The following is a 17,854-nucleotide window of genomic DNA, read 5'->3' as shown; positions in this document are numbered from 1 at the left end:
CCTGAGCTCACATTCCTTTTCACTCAGCCTGCGGACACTTGGTTCATTATGGTTGTCCAGGACTATCATGCAATCCACTGATGTGTGCAAGTCGTCATGGTACACCACCATCCCTGCCATGACCTGAATAATCTTTAAGTACTTCATGGTTCAGTTATCTAAAGCAATGGCTTCAGACAAAACATCAGTAGGTGATTGAACCATAGCCATTTGATGACATTGTTGACTACACCTTCCATTGCTGTGCTGATGATTGAAAGGAACCTGCTGTGGTGCTCATTAGTAAAGCAGGATTTTGTCTGCTCTGTGTGGACAAGGAAATCTATTCCATTCCATGAGTTTTCTGCCCCAAAGGCAGGTCATGGCAAATTGTCTGCTGGTGCATCACCCTGAGTCATTTGTCTTGGCAGTTCTGAACAAAGTATATCTGGTTAGGAATTCATTTATCAGGTAGATACCAGTGTTGGAGCAGTACTTGAACAGCTTGGCGAGGAGAGATGGCTAGTTCTGAAGAACAAGTTTTCAGCATCACAGCCAGAACGTTGTGGGGCCAATAACCATCACTGCTTTGAGAGAATTCACTTGTTTTGTGGTTGTCTCATTGAGTTGGCTGAAGACCAGATTCCATGATGGTACATGTCGGAGAAATTTGGCCAATAGGTTAGAGGTCACAAAACACAGCTCATAGTGAAATTGGCAAGCAGTTTATTGCAAGCTATATCACTGGAGGAGAAATTGACGAGGCTGACACAGAACTGACAGTCTGCACAGGTAGATCAGATTTCTCCTCCCAGAGGTGAGGATGAGACCAGTTTTATAGTAAAACTGCACAATGACACTGATTAAGAAATGGAAAATTACAATGTTTCTGGAATTGGAGTAAATTAGTTACAGGGGTGCTAATTGGAAAACAGTTTATCAGATGAATGTCCTGTTCCTTCTCACAATGCAACATCCTGACAGTATCATGGTTCCATTCATCTTCACAGGTAGGTGTTAAAGTCTCTTCTAAAAAGTGTTGAGGTGCTTCCGTTGTAGTTGGGCATAGCCAGTGTGGTAACTCCAGGGCACCTGTCTGGGTCTAGCCACCACTCCACCATGTCAGAGATGTTTAAGGGGATTGAGGCTAAGGGAATGCTCCCGTGAGAGTAGACAGGGACGCTAGTGCAGATGCAGCAGTGGGTCTGATTAAATCTCTGGGCATAGCCACGGGCCATTTTGAGGAAGATGTTGGCCTGTAAGTCTCAGCACATTATGAAATGTCTCACCCCTTGTCCTTGTTTACCAGCAAGCCCCAGTGTGTTGGTCAGACAGATCAGGCTGAGGGTGCTGATGGTGATGGCTGTTGCGAGCAGCTGGATCCATCCTTGGTGGTCGGAGTGGTGTCTTCCTCTGTGTGGTCCCTGGTCATTCGTTGTGGAGTCCTCTTGCAGCGGGTGGTATGTGTCCATTCAGGCCGTCCTTCCAGTTTCACAGCAGTCCAGCTCATCATCAGGATCAGGTACGGGCCTTTCCTCCGAGTGGAGAGAGAATCTTTTTTCTAGTGATTTGATCATGACATAGTCCCCGGGTTGGAACAGATGAATGGGCACTGATTGGGGTGCGGGCAACACAGCCTTGACCTGGTCATGTGTAGCACTAATGCTCCTGCTGGTGGAACTAGGATACCCTGCTGTAGGGAGTCAATCACCGGCATGATGCCTTTTATGGCTGCTGGGAACAGTGGGTATTGTCGTATAGATGGCAGGATGGCTCCTTGTTTCAGTGTGGCAATGTGTGGTGGGGGTGGACTTCACTTGGCCTAAGTGGTTAGGGTGTTGTGCCGACAGTGAGATCAGGAGGTCTGCTAGCAATAAGGGCTTCTCATAGGAGGGGGCAGTGTCTGAGGCTAGCTTGGTGAAAGTGGCCTGGAGTGTTGCAGGAGCGCAGCGCACACAGAACGTCTTCTGCTCAAGTTGGGCAATCTCTACTAGAGGGCTGGGGGCTTGACCGAGGAGCACGAAGTGGAGGGGGCGCCCCTTTAGGTGCCACCATCATGTGGCCTAATTCCTTAGGGATCCCCAGGCTCTTAACAATGCGGGGAATGTATGGAACAGCCGTCGGGCCATTGCAGAACAGTGCAGCCTGTTCCTTGCCAAGCTGTACCTCTGCTGCACTCCCTGTGGTCCCACAAAGTACAGGCCAGTGAGTGCTAACAGGGAGGGGAGGGCGAGATGGGGGTCTGCGAGTGCAGCATATGTTGATGCCGGTTCCTGTGGGCCAGAAGCTGTACAATGAAACTGACAGACAAAGCGACCAGCCAGTATCACCCAGAGGAGGAAAGATAAAGTGGGGGATGAAAGGGCCATTGATAACAGGGAAAGGAGGGGGTCAAAAAGAGCACAGGTAGGGGTGGTGGGACAGGACCAGGCACAGCAGGAGCTTGACTGGTTAGGGGGTTCCGGGCTGTGGGCGGTTACCGCCTGCAACATGGAATAGTAGGTGTCTGGGATCTCCAGTGTGAGGCCCTCCAGAGCACAGTGAATGCTGGCATTCAGTGCCCTGGTTTTTCAGGGGAGCAGCCGTGCTGCACATGAGCCTGATGTTATTGTCTGAGTTGGGCAGCGGTATTGACTCAATGCTCAGTGGCTGCTGTATCCTGCTGCGAGCCTGGTAACAAAGGCAGCCACTTCATTTAGCAGCAGATCTGGCTCTGGGGCCAGTAAGGGAAGTTTAGGATATTGCGGGGCGTAGGGTGGCAGGGCTGTGCCCAGGGTGGTAGGGGTCTCTGCAGTCAGGGTTTTATTGCTGTGGTCTTTAACATTAGGGGGCTGATGGTGTTTGGCAGTGTCCTGAAAGTTCACGAGACGCTGCAACATGTAGACAGTGTCCCAGGAGGGATCCCCGTGCCCCCCTGTAATGGCCGCGGTCCAGTAATCAATTTTGAGGGAACCCCCACATGGCCAGTTCCCTTGGGACCAGGTGTAGAGGTCCCTTATGAAGGGGATAACATAACGGCTGTCCCCTGTGTCTTTTAGCGCGGTGTCTGCCAGTGACACCGGTGGAACAAGAGCATCTCCTACCTTGTTCTTGCAATTTATGTATTTACCAGGCCTTTTCAGGGTGCTATTCTTCATTTTCGGCCCCGGGCCGTTCTCATCATGTGGTTGGGGTTGCCCAGCTCCCACAGCTGGCATCTCCCGGCAGACGGTGGATGTCCGTGCTCCCATGGCGTGCTGGGTTGATTTTTAAGTGCTGTATTTTAGGTTTCAAAGAAAAAACAGAGACAGACAGCTCAACGAACACAGGCAGTGAGTGATTGACAGGTTAGGCCTAAAAGTTACTCAAGTGTGTAATCGCTGACCGCAAAGTAAACAAAGATTTCAGCGCCGAACACACACAGCCAGGTGGGACACCTGACATTGGCAAAGCAGCACAGACCAAGCAGACACACCCAAAACAAACACTTCAAAACCACAGGACAGTACAAGTCAATGTTGTTCGAGCTGTGGATCTATCAGGAGTAAAGCGAGAATTTGATGAGCGGTCTCTCCACGTATTGTGCCTAACCTTCTCTGCCCGACCATCTTTCTCCTGGCTAGAACAGGTTCGTGACAGAAGTTCAGACTCAAGGTGAATCACGCGTGGGCCAAATTAAAGTTTGTTGTAAAATTTCAGGTAATTAATTTCGTACAGGGTGACGACTTCCACAAGCCCAGTCCACGCTGTTTAGTACCGAATTACCGGCTGCCAGTTCACTTACTTTCCCAACAGGCGACCTCCTCGGGCCCAGACCTGACAGCTTAAAAGTCAATTAACAATTTATGGAGCCAAATGCTCACCTCCACAGACCAGAGTCACGACTCAGGTTCCAAATTGCAGCAGCAGCCAATTAGTTAAATTTGAAAATAAATTTAACCCGCTACCAGACTACCTCCACAGGCAAGTTCTGGCAGCAATTTAGGAGCCAAATGCTCACCTCCCCAGGCCAGGGTCATTACTCAATTTCCGAATTACAGTAGATGAAGACAGATCAGAATGGTGGCCACCCTCCGCAGTCGCCCAGCCTTTTTCTGGTCTGAGCCGCTGGGCAGGGCTGGCCGCCAGGTACCAATCGGGTTACATTTAAAATGTAAGTATCACTTACCCTGTTGAGAGGGAAAAACAAAGGGCCTGCTGACTCACGCCAAAGGAGAAATTTGCCCAATAGGTTAGAGATCACAAAAGATAGCTCAAAGCGAAATTAACAAACAGTTTATTGCAAGCTATATCACTGGAGGAGAAATTGATGAGGCTGACACAGAACTGACAGTCTGCAGAGGTAGATCAGATTTCTCCTCCCAGAGGTGAGGATGAGATCAGTTTTATAGTAAAACTGCACAATGACACTGATTAAGAAATGGAAAATTACAATGTTTCTGGAAATGGAGTAATTTGGTTACAAGAATGCTAATTGGAAAACAGTTTAATCGGATGAATGTCCTGTTCCTTCACGCAATGCAACATCCTGACAGTATCATGGTTCACAGGTAGGTGTTAAAGTCTCTTCTAAAGTGGTGAGGTGCTTCCATTGTCCTGTTCCTGGAACATGTCCTTTGCTGGTGCCTGTCTGTCCTGCTCTTTGTGTGGCTTTGGTATTGCTGGGTTGTGAAACTGCACTTAGGGTTGTGACATATCTGTGGTGCTCTGTCATGTCCATGGGAGCTTACCGTGTATTCCCTTGTCTGTGTGCTGTCTGATCCAGCTTGTGAGCTGCTCGGAAATTCTGGGTGTTCTGGTACAGTTTGGCCAATTTTGCTTTTGTGGGCCTATCGTACGTTAGCAAATCTTTTCCGACAGTACAGTCTTCAGAGATTCACCAAGATGGATCGACATGCCCGGCTGAAGATCTTTGAAAGCCCTTCAGCCTTGGCTTTTATGCTCAAGTGCTGGACTCTACCTTCCACCGAGGATTAAATATTCATGGACCCTCTCCTCTAATGAGATACTTAACTGGTCATTACCATTCATGACTGAGTATAGTAGGAACCTGATCCATTGATTGTGAGAGTAATTAGCTCTGACTATAATATATTGTTTCCACTGTTATCTGTGTAATCCTGCATTGTATCTTAACCAGATTAGCACCCCATTTTCAGACATACTCAGTGCTCTGCTACACTCTTTATTGAACAAGAATTAGTTCACTGTCTTTAAGGTGATGGTATGGAGAGGGATATGCCAAAACACAGCTGTGAACAGCTTCTCAGTGCCGCCTTGATGCCATATTTTGAGACATTAGATCTGTTTGTAATCTATTTGATGTAGAGTCACACATCACAAGGACTCTACAGTAGTTACTCTTAACACCACAGTCATGGGTAGACACAGCTATGACAGGTAGACAGGTAGATTGGTGAGGATAAAGTCAAGGGTGTATCTCACTGCTGCAAGACCAATCTGGTAGAGGTCCTTTATGAGTCTTCCAGCTCAGTGAGCAAACATACATCCAGAGGTCCTTTAAGACTGAGGCAATTCAGTCAGTAGTGGGTGCCTCGGGTGGACTGCATTCATGTCCTTGCTGCTGTCTTTCAAATGGTGTTTAACATGAATGTGTATTTATTCACATGAAGAGAGGTTTGTAGGTGATAGTTAGCAGGGGGTTTCTCTTTGCAGCTTAGACCTAATACTATGAGAGTTCACAGGATCTGAAGTAAATATTGAGGAAATCCAGTGCTGGATGTACACCAAGGTTCCTACATCTTTTCTCAGTCAGGATTTATCTGGGATTCTGACATTATTTGAAAAGTATGACTCTGTAAGCATGATTATGTCAGGGGCTGTAGATTGATTAGAGTTCTCCCATTTTTGACACGTCCTCAGATGTTAAAGATAAGGATGTTATAGGGTTGACTTGGCTGGGTGTGTTTTTATTGTGTTAATGTCTGGGGCAGTGTTAGCTGGTGTATTCAGACTGTTATTCTTGTTATGCCATATCAGAGCGCAGTTAAGAGCCCCAGAAAATCTAGGTTCATATCCTATCTGCCCTGGAGATGTGTCATTAACAGGTTGATTAGACAGGCTGTTGAGATGCAATGGTAGTGTCCATAACTCTGTGACAGAAGGCCCAGGTTCAAGTGTCACTTGTTATAGTGGTGTGTCATAACATGTCAGAACAGGTTAATATAAAAATATCTGTAGTTAAGAATCAACTGCATTGTTAGGAAAATATGTACCAAACCATGAAAGGTTTGGAATGACACTAGACACTAGTTTTTTAAAAAAAAGATAATCAGTAGTTTCATGTTCTCCATCAATAATTCCAGCTTGTTAATTCAAGATGTTATTGGAATAACTGAATTTAATTCCCCCAGCTACCTTTGTGGACTTTGAACTCCCAGATCATTTGTCCCACCCAAGGATTAAGAGTTTATGAACTGAACTCATCTGTTGCTACAATCAGCCTGTACCTGATAATGCAGCAGAGATTCACCAGAATATAACCTGAGTTCTAATGATTAGTTTCTGATGAAAAATCAGAGGCATTAAACTTCAATTGCCTAAAATATAGAATCCGAAGGGTTGATTTGATTGTGGTTTGTAAAATTTAGAAAGGGATTGACTAGATAGAAATGTCTGCAACTGACGAAGCCTGGAAGAAGGAATTGCTCATGGAGCAAATAGCTAATTCTATTCCCTTAAATGAGGTCGTCAATTATCGATGCATTTAAAATTGAACTGGACTGGTACTCTGTCAGGAGCATGGTGAAGCCACTTGCAGTGTTAGCATCTCTCACTTGGCCACTGAGCTAAATCCATTTTTATTTGTCATTTCTTCCCAGGGTGGTATTAAAGCTGTTGTCTGGACAGATGCATTCCAGCTGTGCATTATGGTGATTAGTCTTCTGGCTGTGCTGATTAAGGGATCAATCCACGTTGGAAGTTTTGGGAAGATTTGGAACATTGCAAAGAATGGTGGCCGGACTAATCTTTTTGAGTGAGAATCTTTGCATTGAGTGTTATTGAAGTCTCATGACCCACTTGGGAAAGTGCACTGAAAATTGAGCCCTGCTACTCTTGGTTGTGTCAGAAAAGTTAATGATTGAAACAAATTACTTAAAGGTTCTCAGCTTTCCTATCTGATGAACTCAGATAACAGAAATCACTGACCACATTTCTGCATTTAACATGAAACTGCTATTTATGACAAAAAAATCAGTTCTAACCACAAAAATATTGATTGTCAATTTAAAGTTCTCTAATTTAAACTCTACCTTTTTCTCAACGCCACTTTTAAATGCAGACAGATATAGATACTGAGCACATGTGTTATGGGTATCAAGAGAAAAAATGTGGAACACAATTCAGTAGCACCACACCTCAGCATACAGTTAGATGTCCTTTTGGCTTTTTCAAAATCTTTCTGATCTCCAATGACCTTTTCAAGTTCTTTCAGTTCTTTTCTGCAGACACAGGTCAGTTGGCACACTTCAGTGTCTCAGTCACTGGTTAAAGGCAGAAGCTTAAAGGCAAATGGTGAGTGAGAACAGCTAGCTGTCTTCCAATTCTTTGTTACTTCTTCACAAGGAGAGAAAGAAGCTGTCTTTATGGAATTTGGTGACTCCCTGCTCCTACAATGTTCATGCACCCCAGTTGTCCACTTGTCCAGGAGACAGTCAGACATTTTTGGTCATATTGATGACTCCTGACTGAGAAATCAATTGAGGGCCTGTGTTCAAATCCCAGATGAGCCCTTGCCATCTTCAGCTCTGTCCTTAATTCACTGTCTGACATGTTTATAGGGTCCTCTTGTGGTGTAGTCATAGTGTCCCTGTCCCTGGTTCCAAGAGGCCCCAGTTCCAGTCCCACCTGCTCCAGAGGTAGGTAACAACATCCCTGAATAGGTTGATCAGAAAAATAGGCGAAATGAAAAACAAGCAACTTTGAATGCACAGCATTCAACAAGTCCAGCAATCCTCCTCCACTGCTTGAACATAACTTACAACGAGTTCTAGTTTCTTGATTTAGAACCACCCATGCAACAGCAATTAAAGTTAGGTAATAAATTCTAGCCAGTCCAGCAGCTCCTACATCTCATCAATTTTATTTAAAATAGATTAAAGGAATAATTGATCAGAAGCAAGTGTAGGAATCATGTCTTCACTTACCTGACAGACACCAGTACTTTGTTGTGAGTTTGTAACAGATATATGTAGAAGATAAAAAGAAGTTATATTTGGTGAACTAATTGGGAATTATCTTTTATTCAGCTTTGATCCTGACCCAAGGAAAAGATACACTTTTTGGACTGCGTGTTTTGGAGCTTTATTTGGATGGATATCGCTATATGGCTGTAACCAAGTGCAAGTACAAAGATACTTGGCTTGTAAGAGCGAGAAAGAAGCAAAAAAGTAAGTTAATCTCATTCGCGATGCCAAAATTGCAAAATCAGTTTGATGATTTTCCATCACTTTCTTAATTGTTAAGACAAAGGAATTTGGAAGGACTTAAACAGGCCTTTACTCCAAGGGAACCAGGAACTGATGAGGCACAAAACTTCTGAAATTTCAAATCTAAACTGAATTGTTCAATGTACTTCAGCTGCTAATGGTGCAGATATACCCATATCCCAGTTAACCAAAGTGTACCAGTCAATACATCAACTGGTTCCAATAAGATTTGCATAGTTACAGTTAAAGGAAATTGAGCTATTGAGGATACTAACTGGGTACCAGATTCTCCTGGAGAATTTTGAAGGGTTACTAGCTAAACTAAAATGTAGAACCTCCAAAGGTTAACATTATTAGAGTTACTAACTGAGCCAACAGCAAACTGACATAGGAGAAATAATGGTGTTAAATCCGTGGCTTAAAGGAACGGGCTACAATTCTTAAGGCACCAGTGTCTGTACAGTGATAGAAAGGAGTGGCTTCAGTCAAACAGGCTTTATTTGATCCATACTGGGTTCAGTGTCCTGGAAAAAGGAGAGGGGTGGTACTGCACAGCAACTATTTTAACAATTAAACCCAGAGTGAAACAGAGGAGCAGAGCATACAAACCGAAAGCAACAAATTGAGACAAAAAGGGATCAAAAACTAAAAAGGCAAAAAGGCAACACCTAAATGGCCCTTTATGTGAATGTTTATAGTAGTTAGTACTGTATAAATGAATTAATGGCATAAATCACAGTGAACAAGTATTACCTTATGGCTGTTATGGAGACATTATTACAAGGAGATTGAAGCTGGGATCTAAATGTTCAGGGTTATGTATCATTTTGAAAGGACAGGTATGAAGGCAAGGGTGCTGGGGGTAACTTTGTTCGTACGAGATTCTTAGTATTTTAGCAAGAAATAATCTTGGATCAGAAAATATAGAATTCGTATGGATGGATGTAAGGAATAGCAAAGAGAAGAACATACTAATAAGCATGGTCTATAGACCCCCTAACAGGAGCTGTGCTATAGGACAAAGAATATATCAGAAGATAATGTTTGCATGTAAAACAGATGCTTGACTTTCATCTTTATGTTGACTGAAGAGATCAAATTGATAGAGATAGCCAGGAAGAATTCAAAATATATTTGAGATGGTTTTCGCAAACAATATGTGGATTCAACAAGGTATAGGTTATTTTGGATTTGTCAATGTGTAATGATGCAGGTTAGTAAATGATTTTAGAATATAAGATCCTCGAGGACCACAGCAAAGTAGAATTTAGCATTCAGTTTAAGAGTGAGAAAATTGGTTTGGAAAGAACTGTGCTAAACTTAAATAAGAGTAATTTCAAAGAAATGAAGGCAAAGTTAGCTGGAGTGGATTAGGGAAGGAATTCAGCAGAAAACATGGTTGATAAACATAGGCAGACATGTAAAAAAAGAGCTCTTGACTCACAGCAAAGAAATATTCTAAAGAGAAAGAAGAATTCCAGATAAATTAACTATAGTTAACCAGGGAAGTTAAAGATAGTATCAAATTGAAAGAAAACATATAATGTGGCAAAGATTTGTGGTAGATCAGTAGATAGGGAATGTTTTTTAAAAGTCAACAATAAAATCCAAAAAATGAGTAAGAAAATAATCTATGAGGGCAAACTAGCTAGTAACATAAAAAAGAAGCCACCAAAGATGTGCAGGTCAGGGTGAATTGGCCATGCTAAATTGCCCATTATGTTCAGAGATATGTAGGTTAGGTGCATTTGTCAGCGAAAATGTAGGGTTATAGGGTAAGGGAATGGGTCTGGGTGGGATACTCTTTGAAGGGTTGGTGTGGACTTGTTGGGCCAAATGGCCTGTTTCCACACCGTAGGGATTCTATGATTCTATGAAAAAGAGCTTTTTTTAAAATATGTGAAAAAGAACATATGCCTCTTAGAGAACAGAGCTGGGGAAATAACACTAGGGAGCCAGGAAATGGCAGATGAGTTGAATAAATATGTTATGTCAATCTTCACAGTAGTGGACACTAAGTATATTCCAAAAATACTAAATCAAGGAGATGAAGAGGGTGAGGAATAACTAGTACTAGAGAAAAATAAATTGGGGAAACAAATCAGGCTAAAGGCTGACAAGTCCACTGGACCTGATGGGGTACAGCTTAGACTGTTAAAGGAAGTAGCTACAGAGATAGTAGGTGCACTGGTAATAAACTTGCAAGAATCCTTAGATTCTGGAAAAGTCCCAGAGGATTTGAAAACTGTAATTGGGTCTGGAATGGTTTAGAATAGAGTTTAGATTAGAGTGGTGCTGGAAAAGCACACAGTTCAGGCAGCATCTGAGAAGCAGTAGAATCCACAATGAGGATCAATGAACGGAGTTTTGCTGTATGATTGCTGCTTGACAACATTGTTGACTTCTCCTTGTTTAATTTTACTGATGATACAGAATAGATTGATCGAGATTATTGTCAGAGACCCAGTGACATCATATGAAGAAAAGCGGGCTAGTTTAACATGTCCTGGCCAATACGCACCCTTCAGTCAAAGATGACGTAGCTTCCTCACTTTGGTTTTTTTTCTGTGACTGTGTTTTTCTACATTTCAAATGTAATTACTGGTATTTAAGCACTTTGAGACATCTTAAGGACATGGAAATGCAAGTCCTTCCTTTCTTTGTAAGTATTATAGGTTGTAAAGAATCCTATTTTATGTATAACTAACACTGTACTTTGGTTTTAATAGAGCTGTCATCCTGAATTTGATTAGTATTTGTATTCTGTTCACAATATCCTGCCTATGTGGTTTAGTTATGTACGCTGTTTACGAAAACTGTGACCCAATAAAAGCGAACAGAGTTAACTCCACTGACGAGGTAAGTAAAATTATTTTTGAAATTAAATGTATTTGTTATAACATGCGTTTTATTTTGATTCTTGCATTAGTAAAACAAATATATATTGTCTGCAATTTATATTCAGATCCCCATAAAAAGGTACTAACTGCAGACTTTCCCCAGGGCTTTTTCATGGTCCTAGTCATCACGTTTCTCAGTATCTTGGCCAAGTTCACCATCTTTGGGTACAACAGCAAAATTATGACATGATCACTGCAATGTGCATTGGAACACTAAATAAATGCAAAGTGTTTTAAGCTAAATATGCTGAAAAGATAATATGGCACATTGTAAAAGGAGAGAAATGGGATTTAATGCAGGTGTTGGAGGACTCACTTTCAGAGTCAGAAGTCATACACAACCAGGTTATAGTCCAACAGGTTTATTTGAAATCCAAAGCTTTCAGAGCACTAATCTTCCATCTGGTGAAGTCTCCACATCATGGCTACCTATTTTCAGGAAAGGATTTCAAAAAACTGTCAAATTAGACACTTACTTGGATGCACAGGCCATCTCCTAATAACCCATTGAGGTTGACCCATCATTTGGAATGCCACTCCTAGTTCCCCTTCAAAGACTACCTAGAGCTATAATGACAGCACTCTTAAATTACATGGTAATAGTCTGAACTTCAATTGCTCTCTTTGAAAACTACTTGTAGTGGAAGTTGAGTTATTACTCTCTAGACATTGCACCATGGTTGGTTCCACAGCTGTAGTGATTGAGGTGATTAATGAAACTGACCACAATCAGCTAACCCCTCCAAACTCTTTTTGGAGAAAACACTATCTTAATTCTTGCATGTAAGGCCATATCTTGTAGTGATATTGATCCTGATGCAAATGAAAGGACAAGTTAACACCCAAGACACAAGAAAAGACAAAATATGAAAAATGCTAACCAATAAGTTATATGTATTCTTTTGAAAAAAGGGCAGTTAGCAAACAATGAAGAGCAAACCCTGGATGAATTACAATGATTTAACCTGCCACCTTTCTTCTGTAGCCTGAAACAGAGTACTCTGCAGATAAAACCAGTCTGTGATCTTGGCCTCTCCCAGACTGGCATCTGCAGGATATTATTGCTTAGCTATAGCTCCAATGCATTGTTCAAGGGTTTTCTTGTGCAAACACCACTCTATCCTATCCTCTCAATTACATGCAGTGTCTCAGAGCTTCAGGCATCAATTTGACATCAAATGGCAATGCATCTTTATTTTAACTTAATTTTTGACTTCACTCCCTGGTAAGTTGTAGAGCACTGGCTGAGTTGCCAGAGGGATCTTGTCATTACCAAGGAGCAGAGAGGAGTCTATAGCCAGTTTATAAGGGGCATACAAACAGCTGAACCATTCTGCAGCCTTTGCTCCATTTCCCCAGACGCACTGTGACTGTAGGAACCCTTATCTCTTGCAATCCTTGCGTGGACAGCACACTAAACCCTATGTCAGCCCTCTGAGAATCCAACAACACCTCCTGCCAATGCAGGAACTCTGCACAATATCTCCAAATGCACTCCAGGTCATGTCCAGTGACTTAGAAATAGCAGATGATATTCTAAATTACCTGATCTTTAGATTAGGTGCCTGGTCTTTTAAATAATGTTAGTGTCAGGGCCCTCTTACAGCAGAACTCGCTCTTTGGTGATTTACAAGTGGGTTCAAGTTTTCAGTTCATGCGTCGAAGCTGCCAGGTAGGACCCAGTGGTTTCATGGCAGCGTCATTTCAGAGGTTTCCGGCAGATGCACAGATCACCCATGTGAGAGAGCATGGACGAGAAGTGACTAGAGATGCAACACACCCCACACAGACAGCCTCCAGCTTATCAAACCTACACTGTCTCCAGTGGTCCTACCGATACTGATTTTGTTGATGATTGACCTAGCTATCGGGATAACTTTGCACTCTTCAAATAGTTTAATGTGATCTTATAAATTAATTTGTGTGCACAGACAAGGATTTAGTTTCATGCCTCACCTAATACTCTCTTAGTCTTGCACTGAAATATCAGCCGAGAATGCCCTCTGGTCTCTGGAAAAGAACTTAGATCCAGAATCCTCACATTCAGAGGAAAGGTTGCTACAGCTGAACCAATGCTGAAACATAGTGTCATTGTAACATAAATATTCTGAATCATTTTCACAAATGTTCATTTTTCTTTCTAAATTTTCCTTTGGAAGTTGACCCCCTTATTAGTTATGGAGCTGTTTCATCAGATGCCTGGATTTCCTGGACTTTTTGTTGCCGGTGCATACAGTGGCACTTTAAGGTATGTAATTTCTCACAACTTTAGAATTAGGTTAACATTAGTTGGAATTTTTTGCCAGATGTTGATACTGAATATATTTTCACAATTTTTGAATTGGAAATAAAATATACAAAAAAATTGTTACTGTCAACTTCCATTGGTCATTATTAGAAAATCTATCGTTATTTTAGCAATTCATCATGTGTCATTGAGTTACCAACTCTGGAGGCATTCCTAGGTTTTGGTCAAGTGTGCCATATGACCTACCAAGCTTGCCCTGCCATTCATAAAATCACAACTAATTCTTACCTTCTCACTCCAGGAACATAAGAGCATGAACCTGTGAAATCTGCTCCATCATTCAAACTGATCATAGCTGATCATCCACTTTAATGTCTTTATCCCCACACTGTATCCTTAAACCCATTTACAAGACTAGTATTACAAAATTGACAATCATTACTTTAAACTTGATCAATGATACTCTATTCCCAGATCCCTTAATTCTCTTAGTACCAAACGTAATATTGCAAGTGGATTATGAGAGTAAGGAAATCTTGGTGAAGCTATGCATATGCATAGCACTCGACACTGATCCAGCTTCCTTGGAACCAGCTGTCAGTGACAAAACTTCTAACTCTCCTGTTTATATCTGTCAGCCAGAACTCCCTGATTAAACCAGATTAACAGCCCCAATCAGGGAACTCGTATTCACCTGGCTGACCTTGTTACAGTCACTACAGCCTTCTGAAAATGTAAGTGTATCACATCTACTGGTTTCCCATTATTTATCCTGTTGATTACACCCACAAGGTAAATCATCAAAAAACTCTAAAGGACTTGTCAAGCAATTTCTCTTGGATAAAGCCTTGTTGACTTTGCCTAATCAGATTGAAATTTTCCAAGTGGCTTGTTACTATTTCTTTAATATTGGTGCTGGCATTTTTCTGGCTACTGGCACCAGGTTAACTGACCACAGTTTCCAGTTTCTTCCTCCTTTCTTTCCAGCATAGTTACCTTTGTATTTTTCAATCCACAGGGAATACTTTAGATTCTGGAAATCAAACCAAGTATATCTGCCACCTCCTTAGGCACCTCTTTAAGCCCCTCTCGTATATAGGTGTCTATAGGAGCATTGTCAGCTGTCACATTAATATTCCAAATACTTCAAATGAACTATTTAAGTTCTTCATTCTCACTAGACAGTGGATTCCCCACTATTTCCTGTATGTTTAGTTGCACTGTCAATTATGAAGTCAGAAATCACATAACACCAGGTTATAGTCCAAACGTTTGGAGTGCTCTCTCTTTGTCAGGTGAGGTGGTTTTAAATAAACCTGTTGGACTATAACCTGGTGTTGTGTGACTTCAGATCTTGTCCACCCCAGTTCAACACCGGAACCTCCACATCTCCTTTCTTAATTATTATTACAAAGTCTTCAGTTCCTATCTCACATGGACCTGTAAACCAGAAGGAAAGTATAAATCAGCCACCAACTTACACGGTCTGAGATAAGTACTAATTAACTGTATGGCCTCTCCACCTCCGGACACACAAATGTCTGATAATTATCTCCATAGAAAAGGCAGTAAGTGTGTATGTTGCATATTGGAAATGAGTTCCTCACAAGTCTTCAACCTCACTAACTTTTTCATTTTGAAGTATGTGAAATACAATTAAAGCTGTTCTATTGAAATCATGATGTTTGCTGAGGACATTAAATTACTGACAGTAAGTAACGACTGTGCTAGCAAAGGGGTTAAACAAATTCTTTGCATTTCATGTGAACTGCAAAGTTGGGAATGTAGAAACTTCTGTTTACTTTTTCCTTCTTCTCCACAGCACAATTTCTTCTGGCATCAGTTCTATGGCTGCTGTCTGTGTTGAAGATTTTATTAAACCAATCTGGAAACCTTGGGGAGAACTTTCGAACAGGAAGAAGATTCTGACCTCTAAACTCCTAGGTTGTCTTTCAACTAATTTTTCTATATTTGTTTTCTTTCAGACTGTTCACACTCCATCCATTCAGAGATGAAATGGGGGGTGGGGGGGTGGGGGTAGCGCGGAGAGGTCGGGAAGAAGATTGCAGGTCAAAAGGCAGTGCTGAGTCCGAGGGTTGGGACTGAGACAAGGTGGGGGGAGGGGAAATGAGGAAGCTGGAGAAATCTGCATCCATCCCTTGTGGTTGGAGGGTTCCTAGGCGGAAGATGAGGTGCTCTTCCTCCAGGCGTCGTGTTGCCATGGTCTGGCGATGGAGGAGTCCAAGGACCTGCATGTCTTTGGTGGAGTGGGAGGGGGAGTTAAAGTGTTCAGCCACGGGGTGGTTGAGTTGGTTGGTGCAGGTGTCCCAGAGGTGTTCTCTGAAACGTTCCGCAAGTAGGCGGCCTGTCTCCCCAGTGTATAGGAGGCCACATCGGGTGCAGCGGATGCACCTCCACATGCATCATTTACTGCATCTGCTGAAGTAAATTCCGCCCCCCCCATAGCCCCCCCCCGGCCTAGGCCTATCACCCTCACCTTAACCTACTTCCACCTATTGCATTCTCAACGTCCCTCCCCGAAGTCCCTCCTCCCTATCTTTTATCTTAGCCTGCTTGGCACACCCTCCTCATTCCTGAAGAAGGGCTTATGCCCGAAATGTCAATTCTCCTTCTCCTGAGCTGAGTGGTTTGCCTTGTGAAGAGAGTTTGAGCAGCTTAGATCAGTAGTCTTTGGAGTTTGGAAAAATGACAAGAATGACAAGAGATCTAATTGAGTCGTATAAGATACCAAAGGAGATTAACAAAGTAGGCACAGCGTGTTTCCTTAGGTGGGGAAATCTAGAATGAGAAGTCATAGTTTTAGCATAAGCAGGAGCAGTTTTAAAACCAAGATGAGAAGAAATTATTTCTCACCCAGGTCTGTGAATTTGTGGAGTTCACTCTCTCCAGAGTATGGTGGATTCTGGGACATTGAGTAAATTTAAGGAGGAGATAGACAGATCTCTAATTAATATAGGGTTTAAGGGTTATGGAGAACAGGCAGGAAAGCAGAGTTGAGCACATGATGTAATCAGCCATGATCACATTAAATGGCAGTAGGCTTGAAGGGTTGGATAGCTTACTCCTGCTCCATGTCCTTATAAACCAGTATGGTTCAAATGAAGCCTGCCTAGCAAAACAGCTCTCTCTCTCTCTCTCTCTCTCACTTTCTCAAGCATTGGTGCAGAGCCCCATGAATCAGAACTCATTTCTTCCAAACAAATCTCTGAACCAAGCATTTACCTCTCTAATCTTATTTACTCTATGCAAGTTTGGACATATTGAAGTAGTGATCCTGAGATTATTACCTTTGTGGTTTTGCTTTTTAAACTAGCCCCAAGCTGTTTGTAAAATCTCAGCAAAATCTCTCTTTCATCATCCTACCCTTGTCATCGATACCTACGTATACCACAGCAACTGGATCCTTTCCCTACCACACCAAGTTCCTCTACAGTCTCAAAGTAGTGTCTTTCACTTTAATACGAGGTAGACAACACAGCCTTCAGGACTCTGTCTTTGTTTCAGAGAACACTATCTATTCTCCTATAATATCCTGTATTACTACTACATTTCTCTTTTCTCTCCACAGTTGCATAGCACTCTGTACCATGATGTTGTGTTCAGTGTGCTTATCCTCCCTGCAGTCTGTGCCCTTGATCATACCAGGAGCAAGAATCTCATGCCTGCTGAACAAGGGCACTGGCTGAAGCTCCTCTAAAACTAAATTCTGGATTGTAATACCTGCCTCACTTGGAGTCACACCCTCCTTAACCATGATCACAAAGGATGTAACTGTCTCCTCGAAACAGTGTCCAGATAACTCTTCCCCATTCTGGTGTGTCGCAGTGCCCATACCTCAAAATCCAGCTCATCACCTCTGAGCTGAAGTTTCTTGAGCACCCACTTGCTGCAAATTCACAGGATGCCAGTATCACTGGACCATCCCTAGTTGCCCTTGAGAAAGTGGTGGTGAACTTCTTTCTTGGTACTCCAGCAGTTCATTTCACATAGATGGTCACATAATGTTGTGAGGGAGGATTTCCAGGATTTTGGCCCAGTGAACCTGAAGGCAGGGTGCTGTATATCCAAGTCAGACTGGTAAGTAACTTGGTCGGATACTTATAGGTAATGACTTTCCCATGCATCTACTGCTGCTCTTGTCCTTCTAGTTAATGCCCATGGATTTGGAAGATACTGTTTGAGGAGCATGAGTGAACTTCTACAATGCATCTTGTAAATGATATACACTGCTTCTACTGAACGTCATTGGTGGAGAGACTGAATGCTTGTGGATGTGG

At 42.4% G+C, this 17,854-nt stretch overlaps 1 protein-coding gene across 2 annotated transcripts in view; it reads left to right on the top strand.

The window, feature by feature from the left end:
* The window catches only part of LOC140464140 (sodium-coupled monocarboxylate transporter 1-like), a 91,241-nt gene that overhangs the window by 42,414 nt on the left and 30,973 nt on the right, over positions 1 to 17,854 (top strand). For both annotated transcript variants that reach the window (XM_072558906.1, XM_072558907.1), the window contains exons 7-11: positions 6,801 to 6,955; positions 8,229 to 8,369; positions 11,138 to 11,267; positions 13,468 to 13,556; positions 15,379 to 15,500. In XM_072558906.1, the coding sequence (XP_072415007.1) occupies positions 6,801 to 6,955; positions 8,229 to 8,369; positions 11,138 to 11,267; positions 13,468 to 13,556; positions 15,379 to 15,500 (637 nt within the window). The remainder of the gene's footprint in view (positions 1 to 6,800; positions 6,956 to 8,228; positions 8,370 to 11,137; positions 11,268 to 13,467; positions 13,557 to 15,378; positions 15,501 to 17,854) is intronic.

This window comes from Chiloscyllium punctatum, chromosome 39, assembly GCF_047496795.1.
Source record: "Chiloscyllium punctatum isolate Juve2018m chromosome 39, sChiPun1.3, whole genome shotgun sequence".
Lineage (NCBI taxonomy): Eukaryota > Metazoa > Chordata > Chondrichthyes > Orectolobiformes > Hemiscylliidae > Chiloscyllium > Chiloscyllium punctatum.
This window is presented reverse-complemented; position numbering and strand designations above follow the sequence as displayed.